This window comes from Erithacus rubecula (genome assembly GCF_903797595.1).
Source record: "Erithacus rubecula genome assembly, chromosome: 2".
Lineage (NCBI taxonomy): Eukaryota > Metazoa > Chordata > Aves > Passeriformes > Muscicapidae > Erithacus > Erithacus rubecula.
In genome coordinates this window covers 63,479,880-63,503,894 of record NC_136685.1, presented here as the reverse complement: position 1 = coordinate 63,503,894, position 24,015 = coordinate 63,479,880, and the positions used below count along the sequence as shown (strand labels likewise).

General features: G+C 33.5%; 1 protein-coding gene across 1 annotated transcript in view; it reads right to left on the bottom strand.

Moving 5' to 3' along the window:
• The window catches only part of ADGB (androglobin), a 99,557-nt gene that overhangs the window by 24,276 nt on the left and 51,266 nt on the right, over positions 1-24,015 (bottom strand). Inside the window, exons 14-25 of the mRNA XM_079299078.1 lie at positions 23,895-23,925; positions 22,166-22,331; positions 20,207-20,270; positions 18,482-18,584; positions 17,210-17,342; positions 15,598-15,712; positions 14,032-14,199; positions 11,944-12,076; positions 6,482-6,670; positions 5,017-5,110; positions 3,342-3,476; positions 2,403-2,556 (exon numbers count right to left, since the gene is read on the bottom strand). Of these exons, the coding sequence (XP_079155204.1) occupies positions 2,403-2,556; positions 3,342-3,476; positions 5,017-5,110; positions 6,482-6,670; positions 11,944-12,076; positions 14,032-14,199; positions 15,598-15,712; positions 17,210-17,342; positions 18,482-18,584; positions 20,207-20,270; positions 22,166-22,331; positions 23,895-23,925 (1,485 nt within the window). The remainder of the gene's footprint in view (positions 1-2,402; positions 2,557-3,341; positions 3,477-5,016; positions 5,111-6,481; positions 6,671-11,943; positions 12,077-14,031; positions 14,200-15,597; positions 15,713-17,209; positions 17,343-18,481; positions 18,585-20,206; positions 20,271-22,165; positions 22,332-23,894; positions 23,926-24,015) is intronic.

Below are 24,015 nucleotides of genomic sequence, written 5' to 3'. Positions count from 1 at the left end.
GGCAGTGTGAAAGGAGGGGTGGATGAGTTTGCTGCATGGAAATTTAGAGATGAGATTACTTTGGTCATCAAATCTGAGGTTAAATTACATTTACCCTAATTTAATAATGCCACTGCAGATACAGCATGAAATTACAAGATATAAATCTTATTTTAACGAAGATATTGATTTAAGAAAAAATATTTCTAGCATTAGAAAATTCAAGTTAAAAATAATAAAAAAGGAAACTTACAATTAATAAGCTGATGCAGATTTAGGTGCTCTTTATGAATCCTGAGAACAGGAATATGAGGATCCAGGATATAACAAAAAGTTTCAAACTTTGATTAATTTGTATTTGTGAAAATGAAGGCAATGTGAATGTTATTATTTGAAAGGCAGGGGCAGCAAAAAGCGATATAAGGAGTGAAATGGTCACTTGTAATGTTGCAGAATTCAGAATGAAGTCCGTTCTTCATTCAAACTGGCTCTACCATTTCCCTATTTCAAATATTAAAATTTCATGTTCCACCCAGGAAATAGTCCAAATGAAAATTCTTTGAAAGGCTTTATTTCTTCCAGTCCTCTTCTAAATTCTGTTTAAAGGAATTAGTGTTTGGAAGCAAAAACAGCTTTGCTGAAAAATCCCTATAATAAATAGGGTTGTGATTTCAGGACTATCCAATAATTTAGGGATTCAACTCAAGGAGTACTGAATATTTCGAATGGAAGTAAAATAAATTATTCATGATTGCAATTTGTGTAATTGTATCAGTAAGATACTTTATGACCTTTAATACCCACAAAATTATAGCAATCACTCAGAGTAACCATTCAGGAGAACTCACTTCTTTAAACACCTAGTTAAACACAGAGTTACAGGCCCCTCTGTTCTTATCAAGTACACCTGGAAATGGAGAAGGATTTAACCAGATATTCACCTGTTTTCTGACAGCACAGGATGCATGAGAAGAACAATTTATCTTGTGTGTACACCTATCTATAATCTTATACAATCCTAATTTTCACTAAAAATATTCATAAAATTTAGACTTAGGACCAAAAGTTTGCTTGAGTGAGCACTTTCTGAATACTACGAGCAATTAGAAAGCACAATAATTGAATTTTGTGTCTGGTAGGAAGATCAAGTCACAACTGAAAAGTAAGAAAATAGATGTCAACAACCCCATTAGATTTATGTCACTTTCTTAAAAAAAAACCTTCAAGAGGTTTTGCTACTTACTTACATATCGTGTTACAATTCACTGTCTCTAGAATCAGAAAGGATTGTTTTCTAATATACCACCCAAACTGACTTTATGGCAATATAAGATGAATCCCTTACGTCCTTCTATGACTAGACAAGAGAAATAACTGAGCACTCTCCTTGCTCAAATAGACTTCTATTTTCTAGACTAAATATGGTGGTAGTGTTGATTTCTTAAACTCTTATCTAAGTAGGTCAGCTGAAGCTTGAGTGCTTATCTCTATCCTTTTCTACAATCTGTTCAAAAGACTTGTGAATAATAAAGAGAGCAGAATTAAAAAAACCACCAAGATCTAAACCAAATTCAACTGTATCCAGCAGTAGAAAAAAACCACTAAAAATAAGAAAATTTAATGCAACCCAAAACATCCAAATAATTCTAAGCAAGTAACCAATTTCCATCTAGGCTGCAATGTCTGCAAAAAGAAGACAGACTTTATTGCTAGTGTGCAGATTTTATCTTCATTGTCAATCATTCTGAAATGAACTTTAATGTGTTCCAGGAGTGTCTCTGCAGCAGAATAGCAGTATCTGTTGACAGGATTCCTTTTTATCTCTGTTGTAAATTGCTGAGTCATAGTTTGGAAGCAGAACTGGTAGGTGTATTTTTTTTAATGATTTTTTATGTAATAATACTGTCATTTAAGAATTCAGGCATACTATATAATTTCTTGCTTTATGTACTACATTGTTGACTATTTTTTATAAAACACTGTTACAAAAAAATTAACAGATTAAAATATTACCATTTTTCTACCATGTTTACAAATTGCAAAATGTCTTGTGGAAGTACCAATAGAGCTTTCAAAAACTTGTGCAGGTCCACTGAAACAATAATCAACTATTTGGAAATAGGAAAAAACAAGCTAAATTGTAGAGCATAAGGTTATATTCTTACTAAAGAACTCAAGAGTTCAGTGATTGAGAAATGCAAAACAAGAGCAGCTGAGAAGAATACAGAGAAGAGAATAATAAAAAGTTTACTAATAAATGTTCAGCACAGAAGCAGGTCAGTGATGTTCTCTGTTCAAATTACTAATAAATAAGGGCATGCTTTTAAGTAGAACACTATGATACAGCTAAAATCTCCACAGAATTTGGGCATTTTTCTATTATTTTTAAAATTTTACTTTTCACAACAACTTCTTACATTTACCTTATTTTTGGGATAAACATGAGACTGCGCTTTGAAAAAGGCAAGTGGCATTTCCTCCTCTGTGTCATTATCGAGAACATGAAGTCTACAGGAAGGGATAGAGGTAAAAACCTTTGTTGATATAAGCATGTCTTCTGGGACGATAAATATTTCTCTAAAAAAAAAAATTATATCAAAATTATTTTCACAAATAAAAGGATATGTGCAATGCAAAGCAAAAAAATATTGCCATGGTTTAGACCCAGCCAGAAATTAAATACAATGCAGCTCCTCACTCATTCCCCACACCCAACCCACCTAAGAGAAAGAATTGGAAAGAAAATATAAATTTTTGTACGTTAAGAACAGTTTAACAACAGAAAAAAATATACTAATAATTATTTTAATAATATTAATATTTTTAATTATAAGGAGAGGAAAAAAGTATCAGAACCCAAGAGAAACAAATCATGCTCAATACAATTTGTCGCCACCCCTTGACTGATGCCCAGCCTGTTCCTGAGCAGTGATCAGCCCCCTTCCAGGTAATCTTTCCCCAATTTATATAGTGAACATTATATTCTCTGGTATGGAACATCCCTTTGGCCACTTCAGGATAGCCATCCTGGCTATGCTTCCTCACAGATTTTTGTGCACCTCCTCACTGGCAGAGTGTGAGACACTGAAAAGTCCTTGACTTGGGTTAAGCACTCAACCAGCAAAACATCGATGTCTTATCAATATTTTCATCCCCTTAAATCCAAAGTACTACTCTACTAGCTACTAGGAAGAAAATGAAGAAGAAAATGAACTCTGTTCCAACCAAAGCCAGAACAAGTACATGTCAGAATTTAAGTAAAGCAGACAGATAAGAAGGAAGTTTTTAAGCAGATTGGTGAAAAACCACAGTGTATCAATACTACTTCCCCATAAAGAGTTGTAGAGGGCACTGAAATTCACCTGAAAACCAGAAACCATGCATTTGGTGGTTGGTCAGCATATGATACTGCATAGTCAACAAAATACATCTTGCACCATTCATCTCCATAACACGGAAACTTTTCAGCTGAATTACGGTTTCTTTTAAACATTTCTCTGGAAAGCAGAAAAGATAAAAACTTCAATCAGGATGGTATATATATACACTGGCTTAAGCTGATCATTAAGAAAACTACTTTGTGCATGAATGTAATACAACAACATAAAATGTGTTACTTATGTTTCTCTACTAGTTGTTCATTCTATAATTTAAAAAGAAATCATGAAGGGATCAGTTCTTTCAGACCCCATGGCAAACTATACACATATTTCTATCCATCAGTCTATCTGCGATTACAGCTGCTTCTAATATCCCAAGATGTTATGGCTTCTACAAAACTTTACCTTTTTTTTTTTTTTTTTTTGTAATAAATATCAGTTAGCATAACATCACTTTCTTTATAATAAGTTGTCATCTAAAAGCTTTAGACTTATTAGGAGATTAAAATATCTTTATTTAGTTTTAGAACTTTTTGGAACAACAAAGGAATAAAAGCAAAACTTATTGGCCAAGGTGCTAGATTGTTATGTTAAATGAAAATTTGTCAGGTGTTAAAAAAAATTAGGCACAAGTAAATTAGCATGATTTTAACACTCAAATGCAACCCTCAGGACAATGTCTATGAACCCCATAAGTTTTATACATCTGAAAGCAGACTGAAAACCACATGTCACCTTTGCAAAATAGAAATGCTGCAAATCTAAAACGGATGGCTAATATTTGGAACAAGACTGTCGTTACAAAATCCTGGTCCCATCAATATACACAGGTTTTACAAAATTAGAAACACTAATAGGTGAAATAAAATTATACCTGGTGTTAGTGTTGCTCAAATTGCTGGTTATAAGGAGTGAGGATTTATATCCACAGGCAGTAATTATTGCCAGTTTTCACTCCACATTTCTGGAAGAACTGATTTACTGCTAGATCAGTTGTGTGAACACTTGCAGAGAGGTTTGGAGGACTTAATAGAAATATGTGATCCCCAAAGAGTGTTTGGCTTGCAAAGGACTTCATGAACACTGTTGAAATTAGAATAACCAGCTTTCCAAAAGCTGTAATAAAATATCAAAAGTGTAGAAATACACCCACAGTATTTCTACTACCTAGAAATACATTTATTTTCCTTCAAGCAAGTGCAACAAAAAATTCCCTTTTTGAGATAATAAACTGGGTACAATTAATTGTAAAGCTCTCTCCTTTCTACTGTCAACCATGAATGCTCAACAGCACAGATCAAAAAGTTTCTTTAAATCAACTGATTAACTGCTTAACTAAGGAATCAGTATGAGATCTATACTTATGGAACAGCATACCAAATACTAAAAAATTAAATACATGCAAAAGGTAATATTTTAGCTCAAGCTGTAGGAAAATATCTGTAACATATCTAAAAATTAGATTTTACTCCTACAGGGTCCATGGAATACAGCAGAGTAAATATTTAGTAAAAAAATTTCATCCCTTCCATCAGGGAAGGGATTCATTCCCTTTGTATTTTTGACACTACTAATGCTCTTATCATGATTTTATGAAAAAGAAAACAGTTTATGACAACTGTCTGTGATAAAATAATTTGACTTATTGCATGATTACCTTAACAACATTATTGCATACTGTTCAAAATTTAACTCAATCACAGTCCACAGGTTTTTCCAAGTTTCTTCAACATCAGCGTTTTCCTTAGTACCTAGAGATAATAAAATAAGTTAGAAAATATAACATCCAATTCTGCTATTGTTCTAAATTTACACCTGCCAAACACTTTTGAAAAATGCCACTTGCACAGGTAAATTGCCTTATTTATTTTTTTACAGTTTTACAGAAATCTTACTGAGCTGAAAACTGTTTGTTTTTTTTTCCTTTGACAGAGTATATTCCATTCATCATCATCTTTGTGCTTTTCAGCACTTCTACAATTGCAAAAATGATCTGATCAATATTTTCTCCAATTTACAGTTTTTTCACCTTAACGTGTTGGGGTGATATGTGGTAAACTGTCCTTGGATAACAGGATATTTAACTCTAAGCAACTTTCATCTGCAGATACCAGGAAGGGGTAGGGATGCACCTAAACTGTCTGTGCAGCTAACAGGAAAATAATTGGGCAGCTCCAATGGGTAATTCATCCCACCCATGCTGGATAACTCACAAAACAGGATGTGTTGTCATCTCAAGGTGTCTGCTTCTATACATGGAATAGAGATGAAGACTAGTTTAATTTTAAAGTTTTCAGTAGTACTATATAAATCTTAGTTTATTCCAATAAATACCTTGCCCTTTTAAAAATAAATGTCATTTTTCCTAACTTGAACGTGTCCGGATTCAAGGCAAAACTTTGAATCTCAGACTAAAGACCATCTTGTTAACCCTTTGGATATCAGCCTAAAGACACTGTTAATATCAAATTCCTTTCCTCATGTGGGTACTTAAAGATGATAGCAAAATCTTTTCTCATCTGATCTTTCTGCAATTACAAACTAACAACTTGTAAGTACAAGGCCTATATTTAAATCCGATCCTTACAACTCTACTCAGAATTTTGCAGTTGCTATTTTTCTTTCTCTGTGGACTGTGGACACTTGGACACAGCTGAGATAACAGAACTCTGAATAGGAAATGTGCTACAAGTCCTGAACTGCTATGCAAGATTATCTATATGGACAAGAACGAAGGGGAGTAGCAGTACAGTAAATTTGGAAGACAGCATCAGACTTCAATACCATGTGTGTTCCACTGACTAATCATTATGTGCTTAGGTTCTTGTATGATTTCCTTCACATTTCCAGAAAAAACCCTAACATTTACCCCAGCTCTGACTTAAATCTACATCAATATAAATTCTGCTTTAGTATCTATGCAAATCTAGGTGCATGTATCTTTCAGATACTTCTTAGTATCATATGTGCTCAGTGGTTAAGTGTACTTAATAAAACAAGTTCTATTTCATTAGTTTCAGTTAATTTAACCTAGATATTAATTAGTAAAGAACTCTTTTCAGTGAAGATTTGAATAAGATGAAATATGAAACATTTTTGAAAGGCACTTTAAAATGACACACCTGGTTCTCTGCTCTTCAGTATTTTCCTAATATAGAACCCTCTCCAGATGGCTTGAATTTTGAGAGCTGCTGCTTCTTCTTCAGATGTGGGAGTTCGAGTCTCCCAACTACTAAGGGATTTCTCCTCACTGCACTCCGAAGGAATGGAAGAACTAGTAACATCAACAAAGCTAGAAGTGCTGTAGCTGCCTGTAACAAATTTTAAAAGAGAAAAAAACCCAACAAACACAAAACAGCAGGAGAGTGATTTCAAGCTTAATACTTTTATGATGAAAATAGCACTCTTGAAATTTTTTTTCAATCATGATTTGGAGAAAATATACCTTATAATCACAAAAAGTGCAAATGTTACCTACTTTGCTGATTACAAACATCAAATAATTTAACTTTTTCCTCTTCTGGAAATGGATAGCTATTGAAGAACATTTTTTAAAATCTTGTCTTCTACCGTAATTTTAAAATGTTCTTCCAAACATGAAGGATTTGATACACTAAAGCCTGACTCTGTACACAGCTTAAAAGAGCTTTGCAGGATTTAAGTACTTCTGTATCTCAATCTGATATTTTTATAAAGTAATAATATCAAAACCAGTGTTGTTCAAAACATTTTGTTTAGCTGTTACAGAAGGGGACACAGAATAAGGGTAAGATCTATGAGAAAAGTGACAGTTCATTTTTCTGATTGACTCCTTTACCAAGGAGTTCTGAAGTGGAACAGAAATTAGTGGGTTCTGACAGGTTAGCAGTGAGCTCTTTGAAGGCATTATTGTCTAGAAATTAGCATCCTGGGAGCCATCAGCACCAGGACATGGGGAAGGGTGGGGAGCAACACTCCAAGGGGCCAGTGCCAGGGGGTAGTTTGGAACTGCACACATATGGAACAAAGGAAGCAAGACAGCAAGATAGGAAGGAAACAGTGCTGCAAAAGCAAGTACCAACAAACCAAATAGAGAAGAGGAATCTGCTTGAAAAATGTAGACAGCATTGCAGGCAAACAAACTATCTTAAGATATTGCTTTCATCAGCCAGATCACACATTTCAATCTAATCACTTTTACTCAATATTGCTAAATTTGGCTGTGTTCTCAAGCCATCATTTCTCATCATTGCTTTTCCAAACCCTAGAAAGCCTCTTTAATACTTGGGGACTGGAAGATTACACAAGCTCACTTCAATATAAACCAGATTAGAACTCAACAATATGAATGGCACAAACACTTTTATATAACAGAAGGATATAATCAATCACAGAATAATACAGACTCAAACGGACCTCTTGGTCATCTGATCCAATCCCATATCCAAAGCCAGATGAATTCCAAACAGGTTGCTCCTGCTCAATTTTTTAATACTTCCATAACCATGGAGACCTCATAATTTAAGTGGATATTCTTTTCCAATTTTTGACTAGCCTCATGGTGAAAAATATTTTCCTAATATGCAACTGGAATTTAACATGTTCTAAGATGTGTCCTGTCTGTGCACCTCTGGAAAGATTTTGGCTCTCCAGTTCATTCATCACTGTAACACATTTCAGAATGAATTTGTTCTGTCGACAAACTTGTATATTTTACAATTAAATAACCCAGTGGTTGGATGATTTCTGACCCCACTCATCATTATCTTAATAGAAGGGAAATAGACTTCAATTTTCAGCTTGTGTTTTGGCTCAGAAGGAGCTCTGTTGCAGAGCCTACATTCCTAATATAAGGCAAAATTATGTATTAAGAAGTAACACTTGTATAGATATATGAACACACATATACACAGATTGATCTAATAGGTAATAATATCCTAACATGGACAAGGAATCAATAATATAGAAAAGCAAATACACGAAGTATTGGTGTGGCATTGCCCTGTGAACCACCTGAAAACTTCATTCACTGAGGATGTCAAATGGACTCCATAACTAGAAATAAATACCTATACCTCTAGAAACCAAACTTTTCATTTGTGAGGATAAAGAATATATGGATATACAGTAAGTTAGTTGTCTCTGAAAACACAAATATAAAAAAATTTGTATGGACTGTCGCACAGAAATCAATTCTATTTATAGAAACTGTCAAAAGTTACCGCAGATCAGGCCAAAACCCCAAAATTATGAGTATATATTCCTAAGGAGATTCCTTTTCTTCTAATTTTTTACACAATGTCATAAGAATAAAAATATTTTCCTCTGCAACATTTAAGGCAAAATAATAAGGTCTAAATTAAATCTTCTGATCTTTCAAAGTTTTTTTTTTTACTTAATATTTCTTGATATTTTTTCTTATAAGCAGAGAAAAGTATACTGTGAAATGCTTTGAATCAATCAGTCTTGAACTAGTGAATGCTTTCAATTCATCAGTATTGAACAACTGGATGTTTCAAACCTGATATTATGATTGAAAATGGATTTGTCAAAAATATCTGACATGCCTTAGCTGCTAATCAGAAGACACCGTGCTAATAATAAAACTGAAGCTTTTAAAGCAGCCTAGCAAGATACTGTTCACCATAAAATCACTGCAGTTTTCCTGGAGGCAATGTAGGAACGAATTTTTTTTTTAAATGAGTATTTTGCACGTACTCAAGAAGCATTTTATATATTCAACCAAATAATGTCAAACTTTCCCTCACCCCTTACTGGAACTTAAGTACAAATCCAAAGTGCAAGAAGAAATGAATGTTCAGAATTCTCAGCCACACAACACAATAAAACTGTAAAATCAATCATTTTAACCTGTGCTTCTGAAGGAGAGAGAAAAAGAACTGAAAAAGAACTCAGCAAGACTTGCCAAAAACAGTTTCACAGTTAAGATAAGCTTATAGAGAACAGCTTGAGTTCCACCTAAAATTTCAGATCAGAAGGTTTTAAGAGAACTGTACACAAAGGACACTCCACTTCCAAAGTGGAATTTATCCATGAGAAAGAAATGTAGCCCTTGAAATGTGCCTAAATGACTGTCAAGTGTTTGAGACCCCTGAAAATCAGTGCCACAGACTTCCACTGGCTCACTATTGGGCCCAATGAGACCAGCACAAGGTAAAATAAACGAAGAACATGTTAAACAGAGAACAGCAGGCATCCTGATATGCTTCCTTTCCCAGGAAACATCACATACCTCTGTAAATTCAGTACCTCATGACTGCCCAAAGTCCTGTAGGATTCCTTTATTAACCCTCCTTCCAGAATAAAACACTGTTTATTGTGGCTCTTCTGCTAATTGCTCCATGACCATGGATGATACAGTCAAATAAATATGGCTAGATAATTTTCAGGATGGCTTCTCAGAAACTTTAGCAGAAATGACCACTAACTACAGTAAATCATAATATCCTTGCCTTTGCTAAATGTGGAGATTAATTCAGCACACAGTGGAAAATGAATATGCCAATATAAAATAGAGGTCTTGTTTCAAAAAAAGCTCCTATTTGACCTGATATACTTGCAGACACAGATGACAAAAATATTCCATTCATCTGTTGTGGTAGTTTACACTGATGTCTGTTAGGTTCCAAAGGGTTACAACCTCAGGTCTTGACAAGATTTGAGCAACTAACCTGACAATGCAGCAGAGTTAATGTAAAGGCCGGGCATTCAGCAGATGACAATCCTTCCAGGCCTTTCTATAATGCAGTTTACAAGTGTTTTTTCTTGCTATCTACCTCTTTTTCCCTGACAGTTCACTTGGTTTATGCTTTATTTCTTTAGGGTTCTGTATGGAACCTGAACAAAAGCATGCATTTACTCCAAAGCAACCTTTATTAAGCAGGGTAAATTGTCAATAAAGGTCAAAAAATGTCCATTATCAATAAAACCAAAGGGAAACAACTACCTTTCCCGTTCAATAAGGATCTCTTGTAGTTTAATTCTAGAAAAGCAAATAATTTAAAAGGATATATTGGACACTGAAAGAAACAAAACTGAAACAGAACTATCTTTCTCCATGTATTTTCCACTTTTTTGATTCACTGCCCAACTCCTAAAAAATATTCTGTCACAGTGGATTTCATACTTTAGTAATTTATATGAGATCTTTGCTACAACCTGTCAACTGTGCTAATTATTCAAATCTATTTTAAAAATGTCTTCTAATGCTGACAAGTGTTTAAGTTTTTTTTTTTTTTTTTGGAATACAGAAATCGGTAGCACAGTCAATTTTAAAAAATGTGACAGGTGTTGTTTACTTTAAGCGATGTGATAAATGCCAATTTGCTGACCCTTGTAACATACTCTTTTCATGGGATGCAATTCTTTGAAAAATACCTGATGTCTCACAGGAAGAATAGCTTTCAAAAGAGAGAAGATTTAGAGGAAAGTTCCCAGTAAAGAGAAACAAGTATAAAATTATAAGTGTTTTTTTACAAGGACGAAAGTATTATGACATTGTGTCAGTAACGATATTGTGTACATTTTCATTTAGTTTTTTATACTATTTTTCCAGAATAAACAGACTAATCAAAAGGAAATTAGTATCATTTTGTTTTGATCAAGTAGAAACACTATTCTGTAAGTTCACAAGACAAAGAAAAAGCTAGTCCCCATAAAAAGTCTTCAAATGCTGATCATGTCTCTTCCCACCAATCAGGTACATTATTTTTCTGTTATGATATAAAACCATATGTATTGGTAAATTAAATGCTAACACTAATAGATTAAAAAGTTAAGAGACTGAAAAATAAATTCTAAAATGGAAAAGAGACATATTTTTGGTTGCCAGACCAACTCACTTCTAACTCATAAAACGCCAGCCTGCATAAAAAATGAAACAAAGAAACGGTGGGAAGAGAATTATCCCTGTTTGTAATGAATACCTTGGCTCCTCTCAGAGTACATTCAGGTACAGAGCACACCCTGACCACAGGCTGGAGAAGAGGCAGATGGTGCTTTAGCCAGTTCCACACCACATGGGTATGACTAGACAGCCAATTAGCCAGGCAACAGTAATTTCCCAAATAACAAGCTTAAAAAAAACAAGCAATCAATCAAGCAAGCAAGACAAAAAAAATTCAAATATCCCTCCCACCAAAACCAAACGGAAACCTCTCAACCCACCACTAAGAAACAATTTTCAGTTAAGGTACCAACTCAAGTCTTCCCTGATTCTCATTTTTTGAGCAATATAGGCATTTAAGCTCTTTTCAGCTGATAATTTGAACAAAAGTGATGAGGAGCAGTGCAAGAGGTAAAAAATGTGGATGTTTTTTAATGTTTGGCAATACTGACAAATGCAACTCGAAGACCAAGTGCAATTTTATAAATTAACAAAGGGTAAATAACTTTTTGGAACGAAGAAAAGGATCATTTCTATTCTGAGATGAGCCTCAGATGTCCTGTCAACAGTAAAAGTCTTAGGCTTAAAAATTAACTGTGCCTACTTAAGCAAGAAACAACAAGAACAAGAAGAGTTGGCTTCCCTGAAAATAAGAATGGGCAGATATATTTGAAGTGATTGGCAGTGTCAATGCATTACCTGAGAACACAGTGTCACGTTCAGAAATACCTTTAAAATCCAAAGTAAAGGACCTGAAGGCAAATTTATATCTGTAAAGATCCTTCTTGTCTAATATATATTCGATCAAATACCAAAATGCATCGTTGAAAACCTAAAACCAAAGAGAAAAGCATTCAAAGAATGATTCATTTATAAAGACTGATTTATATTGCTTCTCATTATTGTTTCAAAAATTGTTTGCCTCTTCTCTTACCATGTATAAATGAAGTCTAACTTCCTCTAACAAATACTGTATCTGAAAATTAACCCCAGCTATAGGACTATGGTGCTTCAAGACAACAATAGAGAGAAAACCTGCTTCACACCTGGCTTGTAAAAATAAGAAAATAGGACTTATTCTTCAGTGTTTATCACTCAAACATTCTTGTGGTTTATGTGCAGGGGGTTGATGGCCTCATAGCAGAGGAGAGAAGAACATATTATAATTGCTATCATGACAATGGGAATTCTGATCTAGAGGTTTTAGAGCAGAGACTGATAACTGAATGGGAATGCTTTTGAGATTAGGAGGTGCCACAGCATGGGAAGATTTGGCTCTATTTTTATGCTTTGACATATTGATGCTCTTTAAAGAGCAAAAATCCAATCTTTTCCTCCCCCACTCCTAGTAGATGGGAATTTTAGAGTGTGTTTTTAAGAACTTGTTTCATAATCTGAGTTGAAGAACACAGTAACAACTTACTGGAAAATACAAGATTTTTCTCTTTCATTGTCCCTAATTTCAGATTTTTCTGCTTTCTGGAAACATTTTATGTATTTTAATACTAATGAACACATCCCTTGGTTTTAAATTTGTAAAAATTAGGAAAGAAAGAAAATAGTAGATTATTTCTTGTATTAAGAAAATTTTTTCACTGTTTGTATTAAAGACAGATAATTTCATATTTTCATCCTTGAATCACTATCAGCTCAGTGGCCTTTATTTATCTAATTTCTGTCTTTATGTTCTTTTTCCATCTATTCATTGGTCTTCCCAAAGGGGGGAAAATTAAGGGATATGTGTGTTTATGACTACAGAATTTTTCTTAAGGTCTTAAAGTTTTGCACATATTTTACATGAGCATAGGTATTTAAAATTCATATATTCCATTGCTGAGTTCAAATCAAATTTTTTTTCCTGGTGAGCAGTGCACCTGTAGTCCTTCTTTATTAATAAATTTAATTAATTTGTTAATGCTGAATTGGAGCCTGGTGTCAAGCCCATGTATAAAAGTGCTGGCTTAGGTGTTTTAATTTTGAGTATCAGTGATTATAAAAATATTAAACCCTTTCTTCTATTCAATCTAAACTACACAGTCTAAACTGCATGAGCTTTCCAGTACTTTAATGAATAATAAACAAATCTGAAATATATGAGATACTGACTAGAAAAATCAAGTTATAGCCATATGATCAACATTTGCATGCAGACAAAAATTAGCCTATCTTCTATTAAAATTTTTTGTTGCAATCTTTTTATAATATAGGAAGCCTATAGAATAGACATCTAGAGAAAAGTGTAACATTTTCATCATATATCTTTATCATACATACAGAGCAGAAAAATTAAATAAGAGTCCTATAGTTTCAAGAAACCAAAGAAAACCAACTTGAAATACTGTGAATGAAAGAACTCATTACTGCCTTCAGAAATACAAGCTTTAATAACGTTTTCCTGTTCCAACATCAACATTAGGCACAGAAAGCAAACATTAGACTTTTCAGCATTTTAGGTAGTATCTTTCAAATTCAAAATGAACTTGTAATACAAAAACAGCTCACACTTTCTGTCCCAAAGTATGCTAAACTAGACTGACAAAAACAGACTCAATTTAGAATGTGCTACTCTGTGAGCATTGAAATTTTTCTTCTTAAAGGAAGATAATGATCATACAGTTGGAAGTTTTGTCATTTGGGCTTACACTTGATAATGAATGTCACACTCAGAGCATGCAGGTGGTCCTTGTTATGTGCACAGGCATTGCTTTGAGGAGGACAATGACAATGTTAAGCAGCTATCCAGTTCTGTAGCTTTTAGATATGCGTTCATTAAAACTATTTGCTCACCTTGACGTTTTCTTTAACTGTTTTAGTATCATGGACGCCAGGAGGACAATGAGCTACTTCCAATTTCTTCAAGGCTTTAGGAAGCTCATCCTTATTGCTGAAATTATTTATCACATTTCCAACAGCTTTCAGGATAGCTGTAGCCTGTTCTATAAATCGAGAACTCTCCTGGGGAAAGAGAACAAATCAACCATTGTTAGAAAAATTGCTTTAAGATTTTCATTGTTTTTTTTTTTCAGAGCAATGACTGAATACAAGTTTTTTTTTCTGTGATGAAATACAAAACTTTTGGAATTCATGCAGTTGTTCTTAATATTATAAACTGCAAAATCAATTATGTCTCTAATATTCAAAAGCATATCAAATTCTCACTGATTTTAGTCAGTGAAATAAATAACAGGCACCATAAGATACCTATTCATTATTTTTCCTATATCATTAATACTAGGAAATTTAATCAAAAATATGATCCACATAGAGACTTTCTACTGCAGTGATAATAAGACTGTCAGTTGAAGTGCTCAGCATCTTCTGTTATAGAAGGACATATTATTATTAGTATCCTGCTGAAAACAATGATCAAATACATGTTGCCTAAAGCATCAATAATCTTCATCAGGATTTCTGTGCAAGAATATGGACGTGTTCCTGCAAATGACAGCCTGCAGAAAAGCTGTTTCATAAAGAAGTGCAATGAAAACCCAATGATAAAATTCTGGTTTGTTTTCTTGATGAGAAGTAGTTTTTCATCCAAAAATTAAAGGCAAGGGGATAGTACAGCCACAAGATATTCTTAATGACCCAACTTCTTATATTTCAACTTCTTTGCCACAATAAATGTGATAAATTTGCTCAAGCTGTTTTAATGCTCTATTATTAGGACCCAGAATCCCCACTTGTATGTAAATTTGCTGTTACACTCACCTTTTAAAATGTTTCTGCACAAATGTTCTCTAGAAAATATATTCCTTCCCCTCAGTGACTTCAACAAATATTTGGGCCTACTGCTTGCTAAAGAAACTTTGAAAATGTGGATGACAGTGATGTCCATCTGGATTATGGCCAATAAAGAACAAAAGCCATAGTAATTTCTTCTCTGAGCCTCTTATCTCAGCTATGAAAAGTTGTTTGATTAAATTGCTCATTTTACATATAAAAGCTGCTCTGGGACCCAGTGAGTAATATGTGATCTCATGGGACCAAACATACATCACTGATGTGAGATTTTATTTAAATTTTACTTAAAATTCCAAGAGTGAGTTATATGTTACCCTGACATATGTATTTCAACATAGAGCATTTTTCACATTTTATGCTGCACTTCAATGTAAACCACAACACTACCCAGTATTAACTTACATATTTATGTGAGATATTTTTTGCAATATGCATCCAGTACCTGTTGTGCTGTAAAGCACATATCTTTAATGCCCTTACAACTTTCATATTAAAATGAATACTATACCATTGAATATAACAATTCTAAATGGAAATCCAATACTACTTCACTTTAAGTAGTAGTCAGAAAAGCTGTTATCATAATGTTGGACCAGTCATTATGCACACCTTCTGAAGAGCTGGAATCACAGCATCCTCTTCTCCAAAGACACATGGCACCATGGTACACAGATGAATGTGGTGCCCTATGGGACAAGTTACTCTGAAGAGCAGGATGTGTCGCCTACAATCAAGAAAGAAACACAAGCAAACAACTTTTTTTTTTTTTTCTTTTTTTTTTTTTTTTTTTTTTTTTTTATTGCAGCAATTCTTAATCTTTTCCTTTCACACATTTGGTAATATCATTGTCAGAACTGCATTTAGGTGGAGAAGTTTATCCAGGCTAGAGCTTCAAAGTGTTAACCAGAGATCCAGCAGAGAGTAAGAAAGGATAGGTAATGCTGCCCAGATACATTGTTAGCTTTTAATTGTATCTTCTTTTGACTGAGATTTAAATGCCTTCTTGCCACTCACAGACAGTGGAAAGAGAATGCCTTCCATGCCTACCAAGTGACTTCTCTTTTGGAATGAAATGGGAAAGTGGTCAATATACCCATTTGTTTCCCACACCTTTTATAAACTAAATCTGACTGAAAGCCTTCCATCTCTGACTGGAGTAAAGAGGATCAAAGATGGAAGCTTACAGATTTGATCTGATGCTATCTCTGCTAGCTTTGAAATTTACAGGTGCAAAAAGACACACGTTCTTGTGGTTTTTTCCCAACAGTATGGAGAAATACAACTTTTAGAAACTACACTAAGAAAATACACATGAATGCAGAGCTAGATGTGAATGTAGTCTATAAACATAATAATAACAATTCCAGTTTCAGTCTGAATCAAAACAAACAGCACTATTAAAGATCTTAAATTTCAGTATTTAGTCGTGTGGTATTTTCTATCTATGTCTTTTTATTTGACATCTTACTTATTTTTTAAAAATACATTTTACTTCATTTCTTTAGGATTTAAATTTTTAAACTTTCTCTTTTGGAAAAGTAGAAGGTCTCAGTGAATTAGTCAGGAATATTACGTTTATAACAAGACATGAAGATGTTGTTTTCCTGGTTTCCCTGAGGGGGTTTTCAGAGAATAACATATCAAGGGCTCTTGCTTTTAATCCATTTCTTTATTTTAACAATCAGCCAATGCCCCACACTGAATATTTAGAGTTACATGCAAAGAGAAAAAATATCATATTAAGCAGTATGTGAATGGGAAGTAAGATATGCAAGACTTCATGGATAATGTTAGAATTTCTCCTGTCATGCTTCTTAAATCCTTTTTCAAGAAAAGCATTGAAAACTCCTATGGTACTATCATGCTTTTATAGTTCCACTAAAAATGCTAATTCTTACATTTTTCTTGCTACTCCAGGGAACATTTCAAATCATTCTAGTTAGAATCACTTTTAAGTAGGAATTTGTAGGAATTTAAATCTATGTTTTAGCAAGTCAGTGTGATTTTTCCTGTTAAATGCTCCTAAGTAAGAGTAAAAAACTCAGAATTTTATAAAAAGTGTTGGTAAATTCACAGTAATTTGGCAGTCTTACCAAATCCTAGCTATCAACCATTCTGATATGCCAAAAACTTATGTTTTAGGAAATAAACTCTTACCAGGTTACTGTGTAAAGGACTATTTAAAGCCTTAACCAGGACAGAAATGTAGCCTCATACATACCCAACAGGAAGCTTTACCACATTAGCTTTGGTTGCAGATGTATGCATCTTTAACACAAGTTCTCCAGGAGTCACAGATTTCCAAGAGAAATATTCTACCCTCAGCACACCCGTTGAACATTCTTGTTTAGTATCTAGTTAAGAAAACAAAACAAAACAAAACACAACCCACATAATATGGGGAGGGTAAATAGCAATAACAGTCAGACACTCCTATGCAGAATCTGTAGCTACTTTACAGACATTAAAGTCTTCATTTAGGTTTTGCTAACACAGAAAAAACCAGTCATGTAAAATGCATTGGTTGTACAAAACATGGCTTATTTGTATTATTTGCTAGAAAATAATTAGAAATAATAGAAAATAGTTATAAAAAGTGTTACTGAGATGTATACATCTGATGCCTTGAGAGGCTACCTAGAACAGAGGCTAGGTGGTGTTAAAGGAATAAAATATTTAATTATTAGGCATTTATTAAAAACTTAAGGCATCACATCAGACATATTCCAAGTCACTTAAGGCTGCTGTAAAACTCCAATCAAGTCCTTTCTGTCCACATGCAAAGGAAGTGAATAGCCATAAAAATTGAATTTATTTATATTTATAGCTTATAGTTTTATTACTTTAACAGAATGGTCAGTTTGGGGGTTTTTTAAGCTTTCTTTTGGTTCTTTCTATTTCACTCTAGATGCATTTAATTACATCCATGTCAAGTGTTTAACTATCTGATTAACTTAAGCCAACTACAATAAAATGCCTTAACTCTCCTGAATTCCATTGTTTTTCATGAAATACAAGGGATTAATACTTAAATCATTCAAGTCGTTAGGTCTTGAAAAAGCCAACTTAAACATACTTGATAGTTTATCATACACCAGTTTAAAAATAATTTCAGAAATATACTTTGGTTATATTGGTGTTTTTGCTGCATTGTTATCAGTTAAGGCACAAAGTAGCTCACAAGAATTGAATCTCTAGAAAAGAAACCCCAAAAACACAAGGAAATGCATTCCAGAAATATACAGATGAAAAGCTTTCAGTAAATCACAATCAACAGAAAAGGGAGGGATTCTTTCATTAAAATGTTCATCATCAATATGAAATAATGATAAAGTATTGCTTGAATACTAGTGTATTTCTTAAAATCAGTTGACTATATCAAACTATTGCTAAACTCTCAAACTGTGTCCAAGCACAAACACACACAATGGACAAGCATATCAATGAATGGGAAAACACAGCATTGACATGCACTTTTGTGTGTTGGCCTTACCTTCAGTAACATACCAGCGTACTAATGCAGAAAAGCTAACCAGGATTTCAATGGGCATCAGGCTGTCCACAAGTAAATAATAGAAGACTTCCTCACCAGAAGACTGTATAGAAAAATGGACATTTGTTCATTCATTTGCACTGATTGCTGTCCAACTGGCCTTATACAAAGCAGGAATAAGATTTTGGATATGGTGACCTTGGCTATAGTTCGGGAAGTAAGCGATTAATTGTCATTTCTTCCAAATTTCAGACATATCATTTAAGCCCAGAGCCTTATGCTGCATGTATAACGGTGTTAAGAGATAAAAGGACACAGAACATTTTTTTTTTTGTACGAGAATATATCTACTTTTATATTATACTGATCACATGCACCTAAATGCAGTACTTTTCCTTGCCAAATAACAATTAATAGAAGACCAAAGTTTTTGGTTTCTTGCTCCAACTTTCTGATTCAAATTAATTACAGAAAGCTTGAAAGTAATATGTACCCTTTGAATTTGTAGATATGAGTGAGCCTCCTTTATAAAGGGGCTTTTCTCCTAGAAAACTTTATGAGGGCAACATCTTTCACTCTCAACTTTAATACACTGTTCCTATGCCAATATTAGAAACTATAGAACGATTCAATTCTTCCCAATAATTCTTCAAAATCTAATGGTGAATCAGCTTCTTTCTTCAGAACTGTTACTGTACATGTCTTCCTGGTTATTTCAGAGTTATATAAATCTTTTTTTTTGTTTATTTTTTTTTAAATCTTCCTACCATAATATGAAAATGTTCTTTTATAAGCATGATACAGAATTTACCTAATACTGTAAACATATCACCTCTTTCAATGTCAGAAATAAGAAAGACTTTACCGCAAAGGGTTAGGGTTTTTTTGGTACAAGAGCACATAGGCTTACATATTCTTAATGCTGATTATGCCTTACAAAAGTATATCACGCAGTCATTAGGAAAATTTCTTGTGATGTGATTACAGAGAGGTAGGAAATTGCAGGTGAACTACAATTATAGAGCATAATCCATGTAGTTAACCTTCTCAGTACAGGATTTTACATGAACTTCATGCCTGGAGTTTACATTTTGGTACTCTACAATTACACTTCAGATACACTATAAAATAAGAGCTGGGAAAGGATATTCAAGCATGTTGAACAACCTTCTGATAATATGAACTAATGGCAGGTTTAGAGAAATTCCATTATTCATATGTAACTAAAGAGTATTACTAAATCCCTGCAACAGGATGCTGTAAATAGCAAAAGGACTTAGCATTTAAAGAGGAAAGGGAGTGTTATGCTAAACAGATTCACAATTTGGTTTTCAGGTGACAGAAAAGATGAAGGAGAATTGAAGAGCAGATTTTGTAGCTGAATCATCATTAAATTAAATTTAGACAACAAATTGTTAAAAGGTAGTTTTAAATCAAAATAAAGAATGGTTGGAGATCTGACTCACTATCATTTTTCTTTACATAAGCCATTTTTTTGTTATCATGCCGTAGCATTCCACAGCATTTTTCCTTTTCTTAAGCACATAGATATAATGCTGAATATTTGTTTGCAAACATACATTTGTATTGACTGCAGTAATCTTAATGCATTATTATTTTTCAGTTATAGTGGTTCTATATGCTCTGCTAATGCCCTTTAGGATATATGTATTATCTAATTATGTAAGACTCTGGAAAACAAAAAAGCACAATACAATAATTTACCTTAAAACCTGTTTTCTCATAATTATAGGCATATGTATGTGGCTTGTGGAAAACATACAGGTTCCTAAGAAGAATATAAAATTGAAATGTAAGATATATATAGTGGTAAGAAAATAATCACTATAAATTACATAGTTTTGGTAAATGTCTATTTCATAGCACAAGATACTAATTTTACTTTCACAAGTCAGACTCTCAGATATTTTTCTAAAATGGTTCAACATTTTTAGTTATAAAAATGGTGAATATAATTAATCTCCAGAAAAAGCAGCTGAAATTAATTCATATATTTGTTGCATTTCTACACTTTTCCATTGGAGGTCAGGCCACTAATTTCTTTATTTTCAATCTCTAAATGGTAACAAAAGCTAATATTACTCTGAAACTTCTATACTCACACGAAAATTACTATAATGAAGTTTTATATGAAGTAAAACTGAATGAAGGACTGTCTTATATACTTTATTAATTTTTTTTTTTCAGTTCTGTGCTATTGCAGACCTTCGGAAAGCTATATAGCTCCTGGAAACAAATTTTTTTCAGATTTTGTTTTCACCAAGGGAAATGTAAATGGCTTCAACTTTAATTGAGGATGGACTCAGATCCAAACCAGTGCTGTGATTACTCAAACTCCATAGGCACCCTGATCTATTGCTGACATACGAATTCCTACAATGACTAAAATATTCTTCACTTCTCAAAGTTGATATGAACTATGAACATTCTTCTTATTTTCACTGTATCTGAGAGGTAGGCACGAGAGAGAAGGAAAAGTTTTCAACAGAACAAACAGGTAAAATGAAAATCTTAGGTGCCTAATTTCTTCTGAGGGATAAATTCTTCAAAGGTCATTCAAGATGCTCTGTTAACAGCTACTTTATCAGCTGACTGTGAAAATGAACTCACTCATTTAGAGACAAGAAACTGACAAATGCATTCTTCCTTAATTAATATTAATATTGGTCTACAAAAGGTCAGCAGTACTTTAACATTTGGATAATAAGGTAGAAAGTTCATATTTCACATTCTCTGTATGTGAGCAAGACTTTTAAAGGAAATTAAATTGCTTTTGATGCTTTTGCTTGAATGTCCCATCTTCCTGGACTTAGGACTACCTAAAAGTAGCACAGAAATTTTAACAAGGCCTAAAATGATCTACGACTTTTTATTCTTTAAGTTCCTGTACTGGTGGCTGGTATAAAAGTAATACATTCTCCTTTAGAGAGTGAGTAGGGTTTAAACACTTTTTTATGAAAATAGAAGCTTCACAAAGAAATCTCAGTTACACATTCAAACAAGAAAATAACTAGGTGAATTTTCTCTGATAAAATTACTTCCCTCAGAAATCTTAGATTCTCTAAAGGATATATATTGTACCAGGCTCCTTAAATCTGAAAAAGAGAAGCTGAAGATATGATGCAACAAGTACCCTAGCTTTTTTGGTTATTTTTATCTTTTAAGAGGCATAAATGCCTTGGAATTACATTGAAAAGGGAGTGAGACAAAATATATAGTTGACCAAGCAAAGCTATGCTGATGGCAACAGATTTCAACAACTTTTTTTTTTCTTTAGAATTGTATTGTCTTGATGCAGACTGTGTCTGCCCAGTGTCTCATGGGTCATAAAAGCACCTAATGGCCACAACACTCCATGACCTACAGTCTTCCACCTCAGCTGCAGTCTCACAGTTGCTTTATGGAGCTGGTGGTAGTGTTCTCCACTGTATTCTGGAGGACACACCTAAGTCACAGAGGAGGGCTGCAGATTCAGACCCACTGTGCCAACAGGGACAGTATGTCTAGTCTGAACAGCAGCCCTTGAAGCCACCCTGAAAGGCAGGGTAGCTATACAAAGAAGGTCTGTTAAGAAGATACAATTTTTTTATAGCCATGTTTTGAATTTTACCATTTTTATACAGTATATTGTATGGAATAAAACTCAAACCCTCTATTTCTTACTGGAAACAAACACAGAAGTCTTCAAAGGTAATCCAGGTTTCCTTGGAAACTGAAATATCTTCTGATGCTGTTTCATCCTTTGATTTAGCCCCTGTCTGGCTCTTCATATCAGTATCAGCTATTTCTGACATTTGTTTTGCATCTAAACTGATATTGTCATGTTCTTCTGCAAAGATGAAAGATACACAAAGACAATATAGTGACAATATGCAAGTAAATTACAAGGATATTATCCATACATCAGTTATCATGCATACAGTTTAAAACTAAAAGCTATCCCACTAACCTAAAGAGCTCTAATGGTGTCTGAAGCAACTCCATATGGAAATTTAAGGTTTCTATCTGCAACTGCTTAAGTACTCTGCCTCAATAAACTACCACATATTGAATTGTGCCCTAGAATCTTCAATATCAGCTTTTTAGGTACACATATTTGTGATTTCTGCAAAATTCATCTATATAAAGAAAAATACAACCCCTTGTCCAAAGCTCCTATTCAGTGGAAGGCCAATGAGGCAGCATTTTACAACCCACAGAAAAAAATACAGAGAAATTTGGAGGACACAAAAACCTAGCCTTGCCTCTGGTACTTAAAACCCCCTATGATGCTACTCACACAGACCAGTGTAACTGCTTCTTAACAGAAAAACATTTGAAGTAAATTACATGAATTTTTTTGTAGGAAAATTACAATTAAGGTCAGTCATACCAAAACATTAACATATATAGATAGATTTTGCAATCACTCAGTAAGTTTTTGTGTTGTAATACAACTTTTTTGCATGTATTCTCCAAGATTTGTATAAATTACTGAAAATGTATTTAAATAACGTTACTGAGAATGTTTGATCTGGACCAAAGAGAAGTTTCAAGAATAGCTCAACAACTGAGAATAGAAGAACTGAACACTATTAATTCAGGATGCTTGCTGGGGAAAAAGATAAGGCAATACTCAAAATAAGGCATAACAAATGAGAAAGCTATTAGAAACATACATAATTTATATTTAAATGTACTTTGTAATATTTCATTATCCCAATACAGAGCTAATGTGTGGCTCTATATTAGTTTGCAACCATTTTTCAAGAACTGAAAGAAATGCAATATAAGGAAAGGTACCAAAGGCCTTTTTCCTTTCCTCAACTCTGGAAAAGCTACCTGAAAGCTGAAAAATCAAGACTTTCTCTTCAATATAAGTTAACATGGATGTTAGGCTTCCAGTAAAACAACCTTAGTGCTCTTATTTTTAAGAGCCTTTTATTTTTCTGATCAAATCCTTTCAAGGTAATTTTAAAAATGAGGTATTCATTTTGAAAAAAAAATTGAATACTCTTTAAAAAGTGATGTAAAACACATTTCAAAGGAACGAGAATTAAAATGAAAGCAGTTTCTTTTTTGTGTGTTTTCTTTTTTTTTTTTTTTTTGCCATTTTTCAGAAAAAACCCACAAAACTGTAATTTACACTTCTTAAAAAAGAGCTCTGGGTACAAAATCCACTGCATTTTCCTGGAGAGAACAAACACCTATGAGAAGTCTTTGAATCTTTTGAACACCAAACTGAAGATTTTACTCTATATAATTATACATGCTATTACCAGTTCTTTGAAATCTTTTCCTGTTAAACAAACACCCAAAATAAGCAAGACTGCTCATATATGAGGATTAACACCGATGTCAAACAATATGGGAATAGCAACACACTGACTATAAACATTATACATCCACTTACCTGCATTTTGTTGCAACATGGAAGTGGTCTCCTATACAGTGAAAAACAAAACAAGAAAATGTAATGATGGTGATTATAATCTTGCATTATTTTATTAGAGAAAATATGTGATTATGAGGCA